Source organism: Ischnura elegans, chromosome 7 (genome assembly GCF_921293095.1).
Source record: "Ischnura elegans chromosome 7, ioIscEleg1.1, whole genome shotgun sequence".
NCBI classification, from domain to species: Eukaryota; Metazoa; Arthropoda; class Insecta; order Odonata; family Coenagrionidae; genus Ischnura; species Ischnura elegans.
The window spans coordinates 6,753,407-6,769,162 of record NC_060252.1 but is presented as its reverse complement, the minus strand read 5'-3'; the positions used below and the strand labels follow the sequence as shown (position 1 = coordinate 6,769,162).

At 39.7% G+C, this 15,756-nt stretch overlaps 1 protein-coding gene across 5 annotated transcripts; it reads left to right on the top strand.

Annotated features, from left to right (window-relative positions):
- Positions 1–28: 28 nt before the first annotated feature.
- LOC124162663 (nuclear transcription factor Y subunit alpha) lies at positions 29–15,752 on the top strand. 5 transcript variants are annotated; one of them, XM_046539260.1, is made up of 10 exons: positions 29–133; positions 911–1,051; positions 1,153–1,308; positions 1,396–1,537; positions 2,312–2,490; positions 3,507–3,683; positions 5,234–5,328; positions 5,449–5,533; positions 5,710–5,762; positions 14,314–15,752. In XM_046539260.1, the coding sequence occupies exons 2-10, from the start codon at positions 953–955 to the stop codon at positions 14,339–14,341; spliced, it is 1,014 nt and encodes a 337-aa protein (XP_046395216.1). In that variant the 5' UTR covers positions 29–133; positions 911–952; the 3' UTR covers positions 14,342–15,752. The 5 variants fall into 5 exon arrangements, with proteins under 5 accessions (XP_046395216.1, XP_046395215.1, XP_046395213.1 ...); XM_046539259.1 differs by having other exon boundaries at positions 1,396–1,546; positions 3,510–3,683; XM_046539257.1 differs by having other exon boundaries at positions 1,396–1,546.
- Positions 15,753–15,756: the final 4 nt, after the last annotated feature.

Genomic DNA, 15,756 nt, shown 5'->3' with positions numbered 1-15,756 from the left:
AGGGAGTGGTAGTTGGGAAGCCTACAGCACCAATACACTGCAAGGCATTTCGTCGTATGGCTGGTGATTCGCCCACCATTGGCGTACAATTTGCCGACCAATCATTGGGAAAGTGCTGTCGAAAATATCCAATGTAAGTCCACAAATTACCTATGTTCATTTCTGACTGCGGGTTTGTTTTCGTTTGTTGAAACATCAGTGATTTCGATGTTTTAACGTGATTTTCGACGGAGAAATTACCTCTCGGCGACCTACAAAGCTTGGGAGCCATGTTTGTTTCAAGAAACATAATTTTAGGTTTGTACTATCTATGAGATTTGGCCAGCTTTCTTACCTTCGGAACGTACACGATCGTGAATTTTGAAGTTCTATTCGGCCTCTTCTACAATATTTATGTTTTTAGGGGAAATTTCAAAATATTTACTTCATCATGCCCCTCAAGGTCGTTTTATTGAGTCCAGTAATATTATCATGGTGTTGCATGGCGTGGGGTAGAGACTGATATGCGTTGGGCACCAGTTATAATTTTTTGTCATTTGGAGTTAATTTTAGCGTTACTCGGACCTATAGTTTTGATATAATGTCTTAACATCGTGAACCCAGGTGATATGCGTCTCATTTCAACGAATTTGGTATCTTTAGCTTGTGTTTTTTTGATTCCGTGGGGTACTTCCTATTCGATGCCAAAGTTTTCGGGAAATCATTCCAAGCTGACATATGATTAATCTTTTACTTGTTTACGCTGCAGCACATGAACATTCTTACATTCGTTATCTATTTTATTCCAATTACTTATCGAAGTTCATAAATTAAGTGTGTTTACCTTTTGAGCTTATGACCTTAGTGGTCATTGTGTAGTGAAATCTTATACTTCCTATTATAATAATGGTGAAATATTTTATTTTTTCAGCCGGGAGGAGTTCTAGTGTTTATAAACGGACGTTAGGGCATAATGGAACAACAGCTGAATCCTGCTGGCGGTGGCGAAGGACAAGTCACTGTCATGCAAGTTCCAGCCACGGTTTCGACTGCTGGGGGACAGCAAGTTCAGGTATGTATTCTCCGCCGCCTTATACAAGGCCCAATCTCTTTCCTCGTGTCGTTGTTAGAGGATGATCATTTTGAGTAATTGTGTACGTTCTTTCGTCCAAGGTGGTGCAGGTTAGCAATGGACAAGTGCTGCAAAACGCGGGTGGACAGCAAATAATGCTTCAAGCAATACAACAAAATGGCCAGACAATTCAGGTTGCTGCGCCAGGTACTCAAGCAATACCTCAAATTCAAGTCGTGCCTGTCTCAAGCTTGCAAGTAAGTAGTAATGAATATATTTTTTCGCTCTCTTTGACCTATTCGTGTCGTTGAATTTTTTTGTAACCGAGGCCCTTCATTTTTTAGGGAGCCTCTGGTCCTCAGCAAATTATCATTCAGCAGCCCCAACAAGCCCAGATAGTCCAGACTGCCGACGGACAAACATTTATCTACCAACCAGTCCAATTGGAAAGTCAAGGAAATGTTGTGCAGCAGGCTCAGCCAACAGGTGATTACTGTAAATAAACTATTATTACAATTCTTTGTCTTTTAGCCTGCCTGCAATTATTAGATAGCTCAAAAACTAGTTAGGTGTTCTAGAAGTTCAAGCAGCCATAGAAGAGCAATCTTCATTTGCATGTTCATGGTGCTGTTGACTGTGATGAACTGCATGAGTGGAGGGGTTTCAGTGGTATGTTTTCTGAATTGGATATATGCCTTCAATTGGCATTTTCACCTTGCCGTCTAATACTGCTCTGGTCCAAGAGATTTCAACTTTTTCACCAGAGAAATAACAATAATTAACCTGCATTGGCTGTGGATCAAGGGTTAACATTTTATGTAATCATTAATGAAGTTAATTGTGTTACATTTTCATTTGGCCAATAATTAGAGCTAGTTAAATCACTTCTGATAATCTGTTTTATTCATTTGAGTTCTTTTCATAATGATTGCACTTGGTATAGATGGATAAGTGTTTCAAGCCATTTGGTGGTCACTCATCATGAATTAATTAATTTGTGTATTGGAGTAGAAGTGTGATCACATTTAGAAACAAGAAATTGGATTTATTTTGTTGTCTGGCATGTTGTACATAAGTCATTGAGTAAAAAATGCCTAGCCAATTCTGGTTCTTGTTTGTTGTAATTAGAGGCCACAATACATTGGAGGAAACTTAAGTACTATTCATTGATAGATTTGCAACATTCTTTCTGTGTACATCCAATTTATACTGTTGTTAAAAGGACAATGATATGTGTCAAATGTCAATTTCTGCTTGCAGTCATCAACTTGTCTGGCAATTTGGTTCAGCTGGCAGCAAACACAGCCACGCCCAGCCCAGCGCAAGCGAGTGTTCCCCCACAAGCAGCCACGCCACCACCACAGCCGGCTGCCTCGGTCCCAACATCCCCCATGTCAGTGGCTCAGAATATGAGTGTCAATGGAACCAACATCTTGATGGTGAGGAATACTGATTGCATCCTGACCATATTCTGCATTTTGATCTATTCTGTGGTCAAGTATTTAAGACATGTAATGTGCGAACCAGGTCTGCAACCATAAGTTCAAATGGATTACCCCAAGAATCTTAGGGGACTGAAAGAATTGCAGAATTGATCCGGAAAAAGACTCGGCAGTCTGAAAGTCATGGATTGAAATACATACGTTTATTATCCGAGAATTCCATGTAAATATTTGGTCAGTCCTTCCATTGTTCGTCAATCACTAAATATTTCGCCAGCTAATTAAGGCTGAAATGGTAGCGTTGCAAAATATTTTGCATGATATGTGAGTCTGCATAGCCTTCAGCTATTTTCAAGTTTAAAGTGAAGTAATTTTGTGGTAAAAGAGCGGAGTTATAAGTTAATGTACCATGGTTACTTGTGCAATCTTTATGGTGTATTTTATTATATTTTTCTTGTCATTTTCAAATTGGAAAATTAAAATTTCTATGACATTTACTCAATTTGCTAGATGAAAAATATACTATGTCCATTGGTAAATCTGTGACTGGAAGTTCTATTTAAAAGATTTTTTAGCGTAATTTTTACTTGGAACGGTTACTGTACGTAGACATTTTCGCTTTCATGAAAGAGTAGATGAACTCTTAGGGCATAAGGTCAAATGTTCAGAGAGATATTCATCATGATTAATAACATTTTTGGGATTTTACTCGCGATTACACTTTTTATTCATTTGGTGCAATTTCAGTGTAGCAATTTATTTTAGGGTCCCCACACACTTGCAACTTTTACAAAGCAACTAAATAGTTATTATTTAGTTACTATTTAGTTGCATTGTAAAAGTTGCCAGTGAGCTGGGGCCCTCATAACACTACTTATATTTTTCATGGCTTTTGTATTGATATTTACATTGAAATTGAATGACCAAGCCTCCAGACATATATCTTACATGTATTATCGCTTTGTAAATTTTAAGGTATGCATGTACTTTTTATGATTTGTCCTTCATTCAAGATGGTCCCAGGGTCTGGGGGTGTGCCTCAGTTCCAGCGAATTCCCTTGCCAGGGGGCACGGAGTTTTTAGAAGAGGAACCTCTTTATGTCAATGCCAAACAGTACAGAAGGATATTGAAGAGGCGGCAGGCCAGAGCAAAATTGGAAGCAGAAGGTCGGATACCTAAAGAGCGTCCTGTGAGTATCTTCCGTTGAAGTTTTTTTTTTACTGAATCGTGTGAAATAGTTGATCCTGTCTCATGAAAGCACAAGTTTGCTACCTATGCCCCAAGAAATCAGGATAAAAGTGAATGTACATGATAGAAATGGCCTAAAAATCACTTTTATTGGACTCATTTGGCATTCCAAGTTCTTGTGTCCGTGATTTATTCTGAAATTATGATCTTACTTTTGTCTTCAAGTGATGAGTAATTTGTGTAGCAGGCCATTCTGACTGTACATCTTTGCTCGCTCGTTGTCTCTGAAGTGAGTGAAGTTGCTATGACCTGATTATATGCCATCTTACATCACTTCCCCTCCATCTCAAAATGATTTTATCTGGCTAAAGTAATCTTTCCTCTGGTACTCCATTTGTCTTAACTGAAGATGTGAGCTGTCTGGTCAAGTATTACTTAATTGCCTGTTGAAATTGTTGCACTGATGTAAGCCTTGGCTTGGAATATCAACCTCAAACTTGCAACTGATGAAATTACGTTTGGTTAAGTGTATAAAAGTTTTAATTTGCATTTGAAGATCACATGTTTTCTTGTTTGTTGCTCAAAATGTACTACAATGACTGGAATAGTCATGCAGAGATAAGCCAATTGATATAGAGATTAGGCAATTGCAATGTTTCAATGCTTAATTAAGTTAGCACTGGATTCTGGGTTTAACGAAATGAATCCTATGTTATTTTTCCCTCTACGGTTAACATTTATTAACATGTTTAACACATATCATCTTAAGCTTTTCTTAAATTGCCTGCAGGAATGAATAATATGCTTTCAGCTGAAGCTTTTGTAGAAAAAATATGACTGTCAAACCGATCTTAATGGACACCTCCCGCTAGCAGAAATTTTTGTGGGTCGTGGTGACAGTACATCTAGCCTTATGCGCCTAAAACCTTTGACTAGTGGACACTTAATAACGTACAAGGACAACAGAAAACTTATTTTTTTGTAAGCCTTTTGCTTTGTAAAACTTTTCAGTGAGGAAAAAAAAATTAAGAGCGACTTCAAAGAAACACCTCGTTGATCTACTAGTTGGTGCACCTTCCTTTTTTAATTGCCTTGCATTTCTATCTAGGTATTGTGTCATCAGTATGGTTGGGATGGTTATCAATAAATTTGGCATTCTACTTCTTTAAACGTTTCTGTTACAGACCAATCAGTAAAAAAGAAATAAACGTACTTGACTATAGATTACTCTCTCAGCTTCCTTCTTTCTTCTTATGTAACCTCCTAGCAGTACAATTATATTTTTCTCTAACTATATAGCTACCCTTCCTCAGAAATCCAATTTTATCCACAATCCAATCACTTAACCAATTTTATTCACAACATTGCTACTGGGTAATGTTTGCACCTGGCTGTTAATGTGGCCTCTGTTATTCATTTATGCATCATGACTGGTGCTCTAGAGATAATGTAGAATGTAATGTGTCCATTATTTTCCATTCGTTTAACCCTGAAAACCACTATGCACTGTTTTGAAAGCATTTTTTCTCTTATTGCAACTTTTTCTTGCAGAAATATCTCCACGAATCCAGACATCGGCATGCAATGAATAGAATCAGAGGAGAAGGAGGACGTTTTCACTCGGGTTCTGTGAAAAAGCGCAACTCGTAAGTAGTTTGATTAGCTCTTAATCAAGTAGAATGTTTTAGGACCGCACTAGACTTGTGGAGGAGTTTCTTATTTTAATGCTTTACTATCAGGATTAATGGCTGTTTTCTCTTTTGCAGCCATCACGCTAGAAGTATAAGTATACCAGTAACTTCAACAAGTGCTCAGGTTGAAAGTGATATTGCCTCAGCTATTGTAATTGAGGTAAGTAATTTGTAATTGTTTTGCCCTACTCGACTTTAAAATGATTGCACTCAGATGATGTTCCATCATAACTGATTGCATTTAAGATTTGAGTGGGGTTCATGATATCTGTGAATCTAAATCCCCCATATGTGATGAATAATTAGTTAACATTATATTTATTTGAATTTACATAGCACACCTTGCAATCCAATCTGAAAATGGAAGGGAATTATCCTGACTGCGAAAGGTAGAATTTTAATATTTTGTCTTAGTTTTGTAAGAAATGAATTTACTCTTATGTGTGTATGATTTGAAACACTTTTGTATATTAACGAGTATCTTGTGAGCTCTGATAGATTAATCTCTGTAATCTTATTGTGCATGATATCAATATAACTGTCTCTTGTGCTTCATAAGGTGAGGGTTTTTCAGGGATGCATGTTCTGTCTGACATTTCCTTTGGATAGTCGAGTATTTCTTTTGCCTGCCAAGCACATGTTGTGGTGTCCGCTTGGTCTCCACAAGTGCATATTTCTTTGTGCGCTATGAATCCAGATTTCTTTTCTTTCTTGATCATTAATAAGTACTGGCCATGCCATTTCAAGTAAGATTAATTGGGGTGAGGATACTCAATTAGGCTCTCAGTTTTGGCCGTTTAATTAGTTTCATTGCAGATTACAGCCACTCCCCAAGGAAAGCTGTTCCCATTTGAGCTGCTTATAATTTGAGATCGTGGGTCTTGAAAATTCGGCTGTGTGTGGCGACTGCTGTGCCTCGTGTGATCTTAGCCTCAATTGGAATTGCATTCCTAATTTCAAGGGACACACAATATTATGGGTACTCATATGGGTCACACAAACTAATGGCACCCAGTCAACCAAAAAAATTCTCCACACTCCCAATGCCAGTCCTTACTCTCTCCCTCCGCCTCTATCTACTGAAATGAATGAAAGCTAATGTTGCCAAATAATGTCATTTCCCGTGAATAAGTGACTGCAGAAAATTGGGCCAAATCTCCTAGATCGTCACGTGGCACACACCCATGTATCTAATAGCAGTTATCACGAGCATTGACAGCTTCAATCAAGGAAGTTATCTATGAGCGCTAAGAAAAGTCTGATCTGGAGTATAGTGCTTTGCAGTTCGGAAACATGGAAAGAGTGCATTTGAGATGTGGAATGGTGGTGGATAGGGTGGGTGAGGAGAGGACACTTGTTGCGGAGATAGGGTGGGGACGACAAAAGGTCAGGGTGGACGGAGTAGTGGGTGGGGGGGATGTTTGTGGGGGAATTTTTGAAGCAAGGGAGGGGAAAGAAGAGGATTTATAGATGAGATGAAGGAGAGTGATAGAGAGTTGGATAGACCTACCTAAACCTGGTAGCATATGTGATGATATTCTGATGTAACATTTTGAAATAGGAAATCAAATTTACTTATTTCAGGTGTTTTGGTTTCCTCGGCGATTAGATTCACTATTAAATTCCCTTTTTGGGTGTACATCTGCGTGCTTAATATTGAACTCGACATTTCTTTCCTCCTGCTAGGAACGATTTGCTTCGTAATAACGAGGACTTGGTAATAACGTAGTTCGTATTAACGAGAGTCTACTGTATCTCTTCCACAGCTTAAATTATTAAATTGGCTTAAATTATATCCATCATCCCTATTAAAATGTATAGCCCATTTAGACGTTTCTGCTGCCTCTTTAATTAGCCATGGATAATATGCAGATGTTTATGCTATGGCTTTGGCCTCATCCAGGAGGATCTTGGGCCCAGGCCCCGACATGAAATGATCGGCGATAGCTGAAGTCTCCCATTGCCTTGCCTTCAGAGCCCTTTCATGCTCTTTCAGCCTTGTCACTATCTACCTTCTGTCCAATATAACTTGAACCACATGAACATGTAATCTCGTATATCCCTTCCATTGGTAACGGAGGAATAGCATCTATGGCGGATGGAAGTAGGTCTTTGATTTTCCTCAACATGCCAAACTTGGTTTAAAAATTGGCTTTTCCCATGGATGCAAGCAATCCGGTCCATTGTTCCTGACATATGTATATAGCATTACTGCAAAAGCACATGGTTTTGTTTGATCTCTTATTTTAGGTTTATTGACTTTTTTGCATCAATGCCATGGTACCAATTGGATTCACTTTTTATAAGACTAAAATGAAATCGTTTTAATGAAATCTAATGCTCATGAGGCATGTATTGTTGCTCTCTTATGTTAGTATAGCAAATTATCTTATCAGAGTACTCTGCAGGAAATAAGTAAACGCTCAGTTTGTGTCGGCTGTTGGGCAAGTTTTATGTAGAGGCACCGCTGGGTAGCCCTCCTATGAATTAGTATTGTAGCCAGAGCCAACTGCCTTTTCTGAAGTTGCGAAATCCTTCTATGGTAAGGTGATTCTAATTGCTTAGGATTCTCTAATTCAGGAGGAAAGTCTGCCTTCTCTGACATTGCGTACTAGTGCATTGTCAGGACTCCCACGCGACCGTGAAACCCTTGAAAGCGTGAATAAATCGCGAATTTTGTCTACCTTGAAAAGATGCTGAAAAAAAGCCAGGAATTCAGAACCTTAAAAATCTCTCAAACTTGATTGTAGATCTACGATTGGCAAATGAGAAATCGATGTGTCGATCATATTTCTAGGTCAAGCACATGCAGACTCTTAGTCTACGCACTCATCTGCTCACGTATACGTAAAGTGCAGTAATTGGTTCGTGCGCCATGATGACACATTGACCTTGTGATTGGGAGACCAGTAACCAAAGTTTTCAGTTACCCTGGCGACAAATCTGACACTGGCGTGCACCTTCTGCCTGCAAATTGCATGCGTCTGCCTGCGTCACTTCCTTGCCACCCTGCTCCCTCCATTTTCCCGCTCACAACCTTTGGCCCACCCTGAATCTTGCTGACGATAGGTAACGTCATGAGTAGAGATGTGCGAATAGTATCCGCGAATACTCGAATACCTCGAATAATAGTAAGTATTCGATATTCGAGATCTCGAATAGTTATGCCAAAGGTACCGTCTCGAATACCTCGAATACTTTGAATTTCGCGTCATACACTGTCGCTCGCACGTCGTTGGTAGTTGACTCGGAAAAATGAGAACTCTAGTCGTCTAGTGCATGCAGCGCCGTTTTAGGCAAGCTGACGAAATACATCAAATTCACGGGTTCGAGCGGTGAAGAGAGTTCGACGTGGGGAACCGAAATTGATCGGATGAAAAAAATCCGAAAATCCCAGGTGTCCCCTATCAGGAGAACCTCAGTTCCGTGGGATAGCAACATTGGCGCATTTCCCACGATCCGCTATCCCCATCCATTCAGCGTTCGCCCCACCCCCTCAGACGATTTCCTCTTCCCCGAAAACACAAAAAATGCCCCAGCTCGTGCAGGGATCGTATTACGAAGACCTCAGCTTTGAAAAAAATATCAAGTTACCGGAAAATAATAGAATCGTGTTTCACCCTTCCCTCTTTCTCCCCACTGACCATTTTCCCGCATCCATCTTTTGATAAAATGAGAGGAGGTGTTTGCCGTGTGTCCTTTGCGGCTAATAATGACAGGCACTTATTTTGAATCTTCCCCAGGAGATGAAACTACCATAGGGAGGAACTCAGTGCCGTGGGATAGTGACATTGGCGCATTTCCCACGATCTGCTATCCCCCTCCATTCAGCATTCGCCTCACCCACTCTTGACGATTTCCTCTTCTCCGAAGTCAAACAAAAGATCCCAGCTCGCGCAGGGATTGTATTACAAAAACCTTAGCTTCAAAAAATATCAAGTTACGCGAGAAAAATAAAAACGTGTCTCGCACCCACCCCCTTTTCTCACCCACTGACCTTTTTCTACCTACCTGCTTCGAATTTCCCCCTCTCTCGAGGTCAACTGCTGCATGAGTCATCTACTAGCCCGAAAGGTGTCTAACAATGACTTTCGGCAATTGTTATTACACCTTCATTGGATTGAAATATTAGTAATGTGCGCGTAATTTAAAAAAGAATAAGACCAAACACGACATATTTCTGACTTTATTTAAGCATTTTGCGCAGGAAAATAAATACCGGGAAGAAGAAGAAATACGACGGAGGCGTAATGCTCAAATAGGGTGGTTTCCTATTATTTTTTATTGCCTAAATCGAAATATTAATACTCCTGAAGTACGTATTTAACGCTTTTAGAGTTTTATAAGACGATATCTATTTTTCGCGATTAAATTAAAAGTGAAAATTTTCAAGCGCGCGAAAACGCGACGGGTAAGTATGAATGCCGGGAAAAACTCCGCGTGACGTCGTTCTGGTTCCCGCTGCCGCAAGTGAGGTGACCTTGGGGCGAGGCTCTGAGCGCTATTACGACGCAGGATGCTAGCAGGTAGCCGAGTACCATGCTAGCTGGTAGCGCTTGGCTTAAATAAGGATTATTAATACCTTATCAAACAGACTGTGTGATTATTAAGACATGTTTCCCTGAGCTCTGTGCCTCATGCATGCATTAGTAACTTCAGACGATGTAAAACTCCGATCCTCTCGTGTAGAAACTAGGTCCCTGTGATGTCACGTGGAGTGGCATCGCATAGGCGCCAATCTGGCCTTTTTCAGATGAGGTAAAATTGAACATTGCCATTAGTCTAAACCGGTATTTCTAGAACGAAATAATTTGTATATTATGAATACACTAATGGTGGGTAACGAATCACAATCAATACCTTTCATTTTCTTTAATGAAGGAAACTACCCTATTGTTTACATAAAATTAAAATATTCCATTAATCAGCTAAATTCCTGTTTGAATCCTTTAAAGGCAATCACAATTACTCGCCAAAATCTTGGGTTTCCTGCTGCATAGGCGACCTAGTCAAACATTTTCACATTCATCGTTTAGTATTCGAGGTATTCGAAATTCGAGGTATTCGAGTATTCGAGCAATGATTTAATATTCGAATTCGATATTCGAATTCGAGAAATCTACTATTCGACCCATCCCTAGTCATGAGATATAGCACTTCCATTGCTGCGTTGGCATTCGCGGCATCTGTCGCGTTTGTTAAATTTTTAGTTAACGTGCAGCATTGTTAGGTGATCAATATTTTGCCTAAAATGGTTATCGATAGCCCGTGAATTTGACGACATGTAGACGGTGAAAACCTGGATAAAACCATGAATTTTATAATCTGATTGTATTATGTATGGTGCAATCTGACGTGTGTTATAAATGGAATTGAAAACCCTCAATAACTTCAAATATAAAAGTTGTCATTGAAAAAAGCAAGAATGGGTTGTCGTTGATTTTGATGAAAGATAGTGAGCACGGAAGTTTGAATACGGAACAGAGAATATTTGTATGTCAAAAGATAAAGAGGAAGAATAAATAAAGTGAATAAACTGTAAGTAGTGATAAGAAAATTAATTCTATCGCTGCATTACGATCAGTCCCATCAGCACATGTACCGTATAAGCTCGTGTAAGAGGCGCACCTTTTTTCCCAGATGCTGCAGCCGAAAATGGGGGTGCGCCTCTTACACAAACTTCTTATTTTCCCCCCCTCCCCTTCACCGGTTGCAAGTTCAAGGGGAACTGAGTGGCCTTGGTTTTCAGCGTGAGTCAGTCATCTGAAACCCTGGGTCAAAATCAAGCGGCAGGCAGGGGAGTTTCTCCCTTAGTGACGTATTTTTAAAATGCTCCTGTTTGAATTTTTTGCAAGCATCGCGCCGTCACGTCGGTACCCCAGAGGTGAACATTGAAAAGATCGCGCGGGGTGATTCGCTCCGGAGCGCGCGCTAAATTTATTGCCGCGAGTGGGCATCCCGCGGCATATATACTGCATATAGTAATATTGGTGTCAAAACCTGCGGTTGAAAAAATTCGAACGAGTGTGCTCACTGTTGGACTTAATGGTGGATAGAAGAAATCGGAAATGCTTATACGTGAAGAGCGCTGAAGGAGAGGTCGAGGGGATGAGGGCTCCCTCCCCTCCGTATTTAAAGCTACGAGCGAAGGAGAATGGGAAGAACACGTCCGATCTTGCATGTGACGTCGTTGCCTTTAAAGCGAAGGGGCGAAGGCGCAGCAATGTGATATACGCAGTTTGCGTTGCCTGAGTTTCCAGTCCGTCTCGTCTTGCTTGAATGCGCTTATGCTACGCTTGTTTCTTCCGAAATTGTGCTGTTTGGACTATGTTGAATATTAATAGCCTTATTTTAGCTATAAATCTTTGTGTCAATCAATTAGAGCTCAAAAAATTTAAATGCTGTAAGATATACGTCGCGTTAGGTCTAATTCTTTTTAGAACCTCGTTCGTGTCATACAATTGCTGTAAGATATCGAGATATCTTCGAGCTCAGAAGGTGACTCACGTAGCATTTGACCTCCAGAAACTCGGGGAATTGAACCTGGTAGACCGAAAAAGGTCAGTTGGTGGAATGGGGTAGGGATGAAACACGTTTCCATTGTTCCCCTGTAACTTGATATTTTCCTGTGGAGTCTCGGAAAGGAAAAAAACGGCAGAGGCATTAGCTGATGGAGAGCCGAGTGTAGTTCCGTTAGGCCCCTTGCACACACACCGATTTTGGACGGCCGGTAAAATATTGGCCGATATTTTACCGGCGAAGCGATGCTTGCACACACGCCGGATTTTTACCGGTCAAACGATACGTTGCTAAGTTTTTGAGCCGGCGCCGGCGATCCACAGTGACAATAGCCGGCAGATAACCGGCATTTTGCCGGTGCCGGTGATATTTTACCGGCCGTCCAAAATCGGTGTGTGTGCAAGGGGCCTTAAATCTACGACGTGGTTATTAACCTACGGCGCTGAGATTGCCTCGATTGTTCTTCAATCTCTTGGGAAAGCTCATGCCATTTGCCTGTCGTGTTTTGCCTTAAAATTTTCCACGGCTGCAATTCTATTGCAATACTCCTGCGAGAGCTTCTACACAAAATTGTTCGTGAGTAGGACAAGCAATGTAGAGCGATGGCGTATGCAAAGAGAAGATCGGAACTCTTTCTACTCCCTCTTATGCCGCCGCAGTTATCAAAATTTCCTTTTTCAAATAGTACTGAAAGAGGACATTTCGATAACTGTCGAAATTCCAGGCATACGTCTGCAACACCGCACGATAGGATAAAAAAAGTCGCAAAATTTTTTTTCTTTATAGCTTCGATCCTCAAAATAGGGGTGCGCCTCTTACTCGTGTGCGCCTCTTACACAAGCTTATACGGTACTTCAAGCATCTTCAGAGATTGTGATTTGGAAATGAAAGTTGCTTAAAACAACTTAATTGCTTATTAAAGGCATATTGACTTGTTTGCATTGATGCTGTGGTACCAATAAGAAACAAAATTTTTAAAGGACTAATATAAAGCTGTTTTAATGAAAATTAAGTGGTAATGAAATCTCACTTGTGCTCATTAGGCATGTATTTCATGTGAGGACATTCACTGGACTTCTATCTCAAATTTGTGGACAATTTAAAGGAAGGTCAAAATGATAGTGACATTTCTAAAATTCCATTGGTTGGCTGGTGGTTGTCAGATCCTACCTTAAGTGCAACGACTGTGTCATTAACTGGGAAAAGTTAGATGAATGTGGTTCAATAGAAACCTATCTATCTAGTCAGTGTCATGTCACCTGTATGTTAAAGGCAGTCATTATTGTAAAAGTTTATATTTTAGAATTAAATTCGATTACAGGTTTAGGTTTGTTATGTCAGATTTCACGCCAGGGAAAGTTTTCCACCTCTCCCTCCAACGTTTCTACTAGCGTCTCGTCCATCACTCACCCAGGAATGCAAGTTATTCTGCTCATAATTGACAGTTTAGCAGACTTGCATTCTTGAGTACCTAATGACGATGGGCAAGTCGTGCTTCAGAATGTTTGGAAGGGAATTTAGAACTTGGAAAACCTGACCCATGGTGAAACCTGAGAGGTCTTAACGCAAGGGTTTTCTTTTTCACTCTTTGATTTCCGTAATTCACTTTCATTTGGCAACCGCGAAAGGACCCTTATGTTTGAAAATGTGTTATGGTCCGTAATTGGCTCTAGTTAAGCATCCATCATCACATTTCTCTCTTTTATATTTCATGTTCATCTAAATTTAATTTCATCATAACTTAACTTAAGAGTATATTATGCCAGTAATTTTCTCTTAAAGGTGTTACTAGAAGGTAGTTATATTAAGTCTTCTTGAGGAAGTGCATGAAAGTTAGGAGAAGTAAGGTGCATGTTCCTAAGTAGTATTTCACGTAATGCTCTTTCCTCATTCTCTTCAAAATTGTCCTTGAGTTCAATACAGCAATTACAATGGGAAGGAGGAAATGAAGTTGAAGGACAGTGTATGCAGTTGACCTTTGCTTTATGATACGTATTAATAATTCGTTCTGGAAGACTGATCATAACATGCATTCCATCTGACGTTGAATCGGCATTATTCTAGCAGAGGAATCTGTTTTAGAATAATGTCAGGGCATGTTTCAAAATATTTTTTTGTTTAAAAGCAAGACATAGCTTTACACAATTGATGAACTATTGTGCAATATGGAAAAAGGATTGCAAAAACTTGAAACAGCACAGGTAAAATCAGCTGTGATCATATGCTCAATCGTCATCTGCATCGTAAAGTGGGGGTCTGCTGTACCTAGATAAGTCAAGGGGTGTAATGTGTCCTCAGGACTCAAGCCCTCTGTCATTGGCCTTTTATGTAGGAGTAGCTGTTAATGTGACAAATTTTCCCGTAACCTTAAATCTGTATATGTTGGCATGTATTTGATGTGCATTTCTTTCTTTTTTTCAGGGCTGATATCATGTTAAGTCTGGCCTGAAGTGGAAGGGGGCGAATTCAGACTCATGAGAGAGAGAGATAACCGTCAGTGGTTGATAGAATATGCCTATGGCTTAGGCTGAGGGCAATCCACATTTATGCCTCCTGTAAATACCTCTGGCAGTTTGTGGGTCCAATATTAGCCCCTGTGTTTCTGCGCATATTCTACGTATTTCATTGGTTTGAGCTCACTACCATTAGGTATTATCCTGTGAGAATCCTGTGATTTAATCTGAGTGACATCGTACCTCGTATTATTTGATCGAGAAGACTTGATGAGTGGATTGTGATTTTTTTATATCAACATTTGAGTTGATAAGTGTGGCATAAGTGGTCAGCTGACTGCTGGCTATAGCATGATTTGGCGAGGTATCTATTAATTTTATTGGCCGTGAGTGTGCCAGTGATGGATGAGATGAATTACGTGATGTGGAGGAGTGAATTGTTGCAAAAGTGCAGTTCTTTGAATCCTTGAATAAGTGATTGGCGTTGCTGAGAGTATTTTTTCATTGGACTTTTACGAGAAGGCTGCCTTGTGCGGTGCACATGTGTTGAATTCTATGTTATTTATTTGCATGAACACCTGTGGGTCATTTTATCTCTTTGAGTAACTGTGGTAAGTTACAGGTTTTTGTTCCAAAGTACTGAGTTTTGATTCCTCGTGGTCATTCAGGGATCCAGTAGCAATTGTTCAGTGAGCCATATATCTTCTTGTGCGTCAGGTATTATTTTTATCAATTTGATTATCCCGGTGTGCCTACATTTTGGGTATGCCCTGTGCTTCCCAAGCAGGTTAGCACAAAGTGCGTCAGAGTTTTAAAATAATTTAAAAAGAGCCCTTTCTCCCCGTTGTTTAACCAACTATTTTCCACAAATACTTATTATTATCTTTTCAGAAGATTTTGTGGATATATTTCAATCCTCCTTGTTTGATAGTGATAATTTTTGTTTGCTTTAATTTGAAACAGTGGGAAATTGTTGTGTGAGTGAGGCCTCTTGAATACTTGATAATGAATTCCATTGTGTGATTTGATGATAGTGCTTTAGGATGGAATTTTGTAAGTCTCTCATTCAGCAGGGTGAATATCCCTTTGTGCAATTAATGAACTAGAATCATTTGCTCATCGGTTTAGTTTATAGTTCAGGTATTCACAGCACACTGCATGCAAGGAAATTGGCTGTTTTATGTGTTTGTAAGTGTATTTTCAAATGAATTTCATTGTACTTGATGATATTTTCAACACTTGCTAATTTAATTGTAACGAAGGTGTCCTAGGCACTGTGCATGGAAGAATCAAACTGATATCATACAACCATCATTGCTAATAAGTGCTTACGATATCCTCAAGTATGTCAGTGTCATCAAAAATATGTCATGAATAAATGGAATATATTTATATTTTTTCTAATAACAGA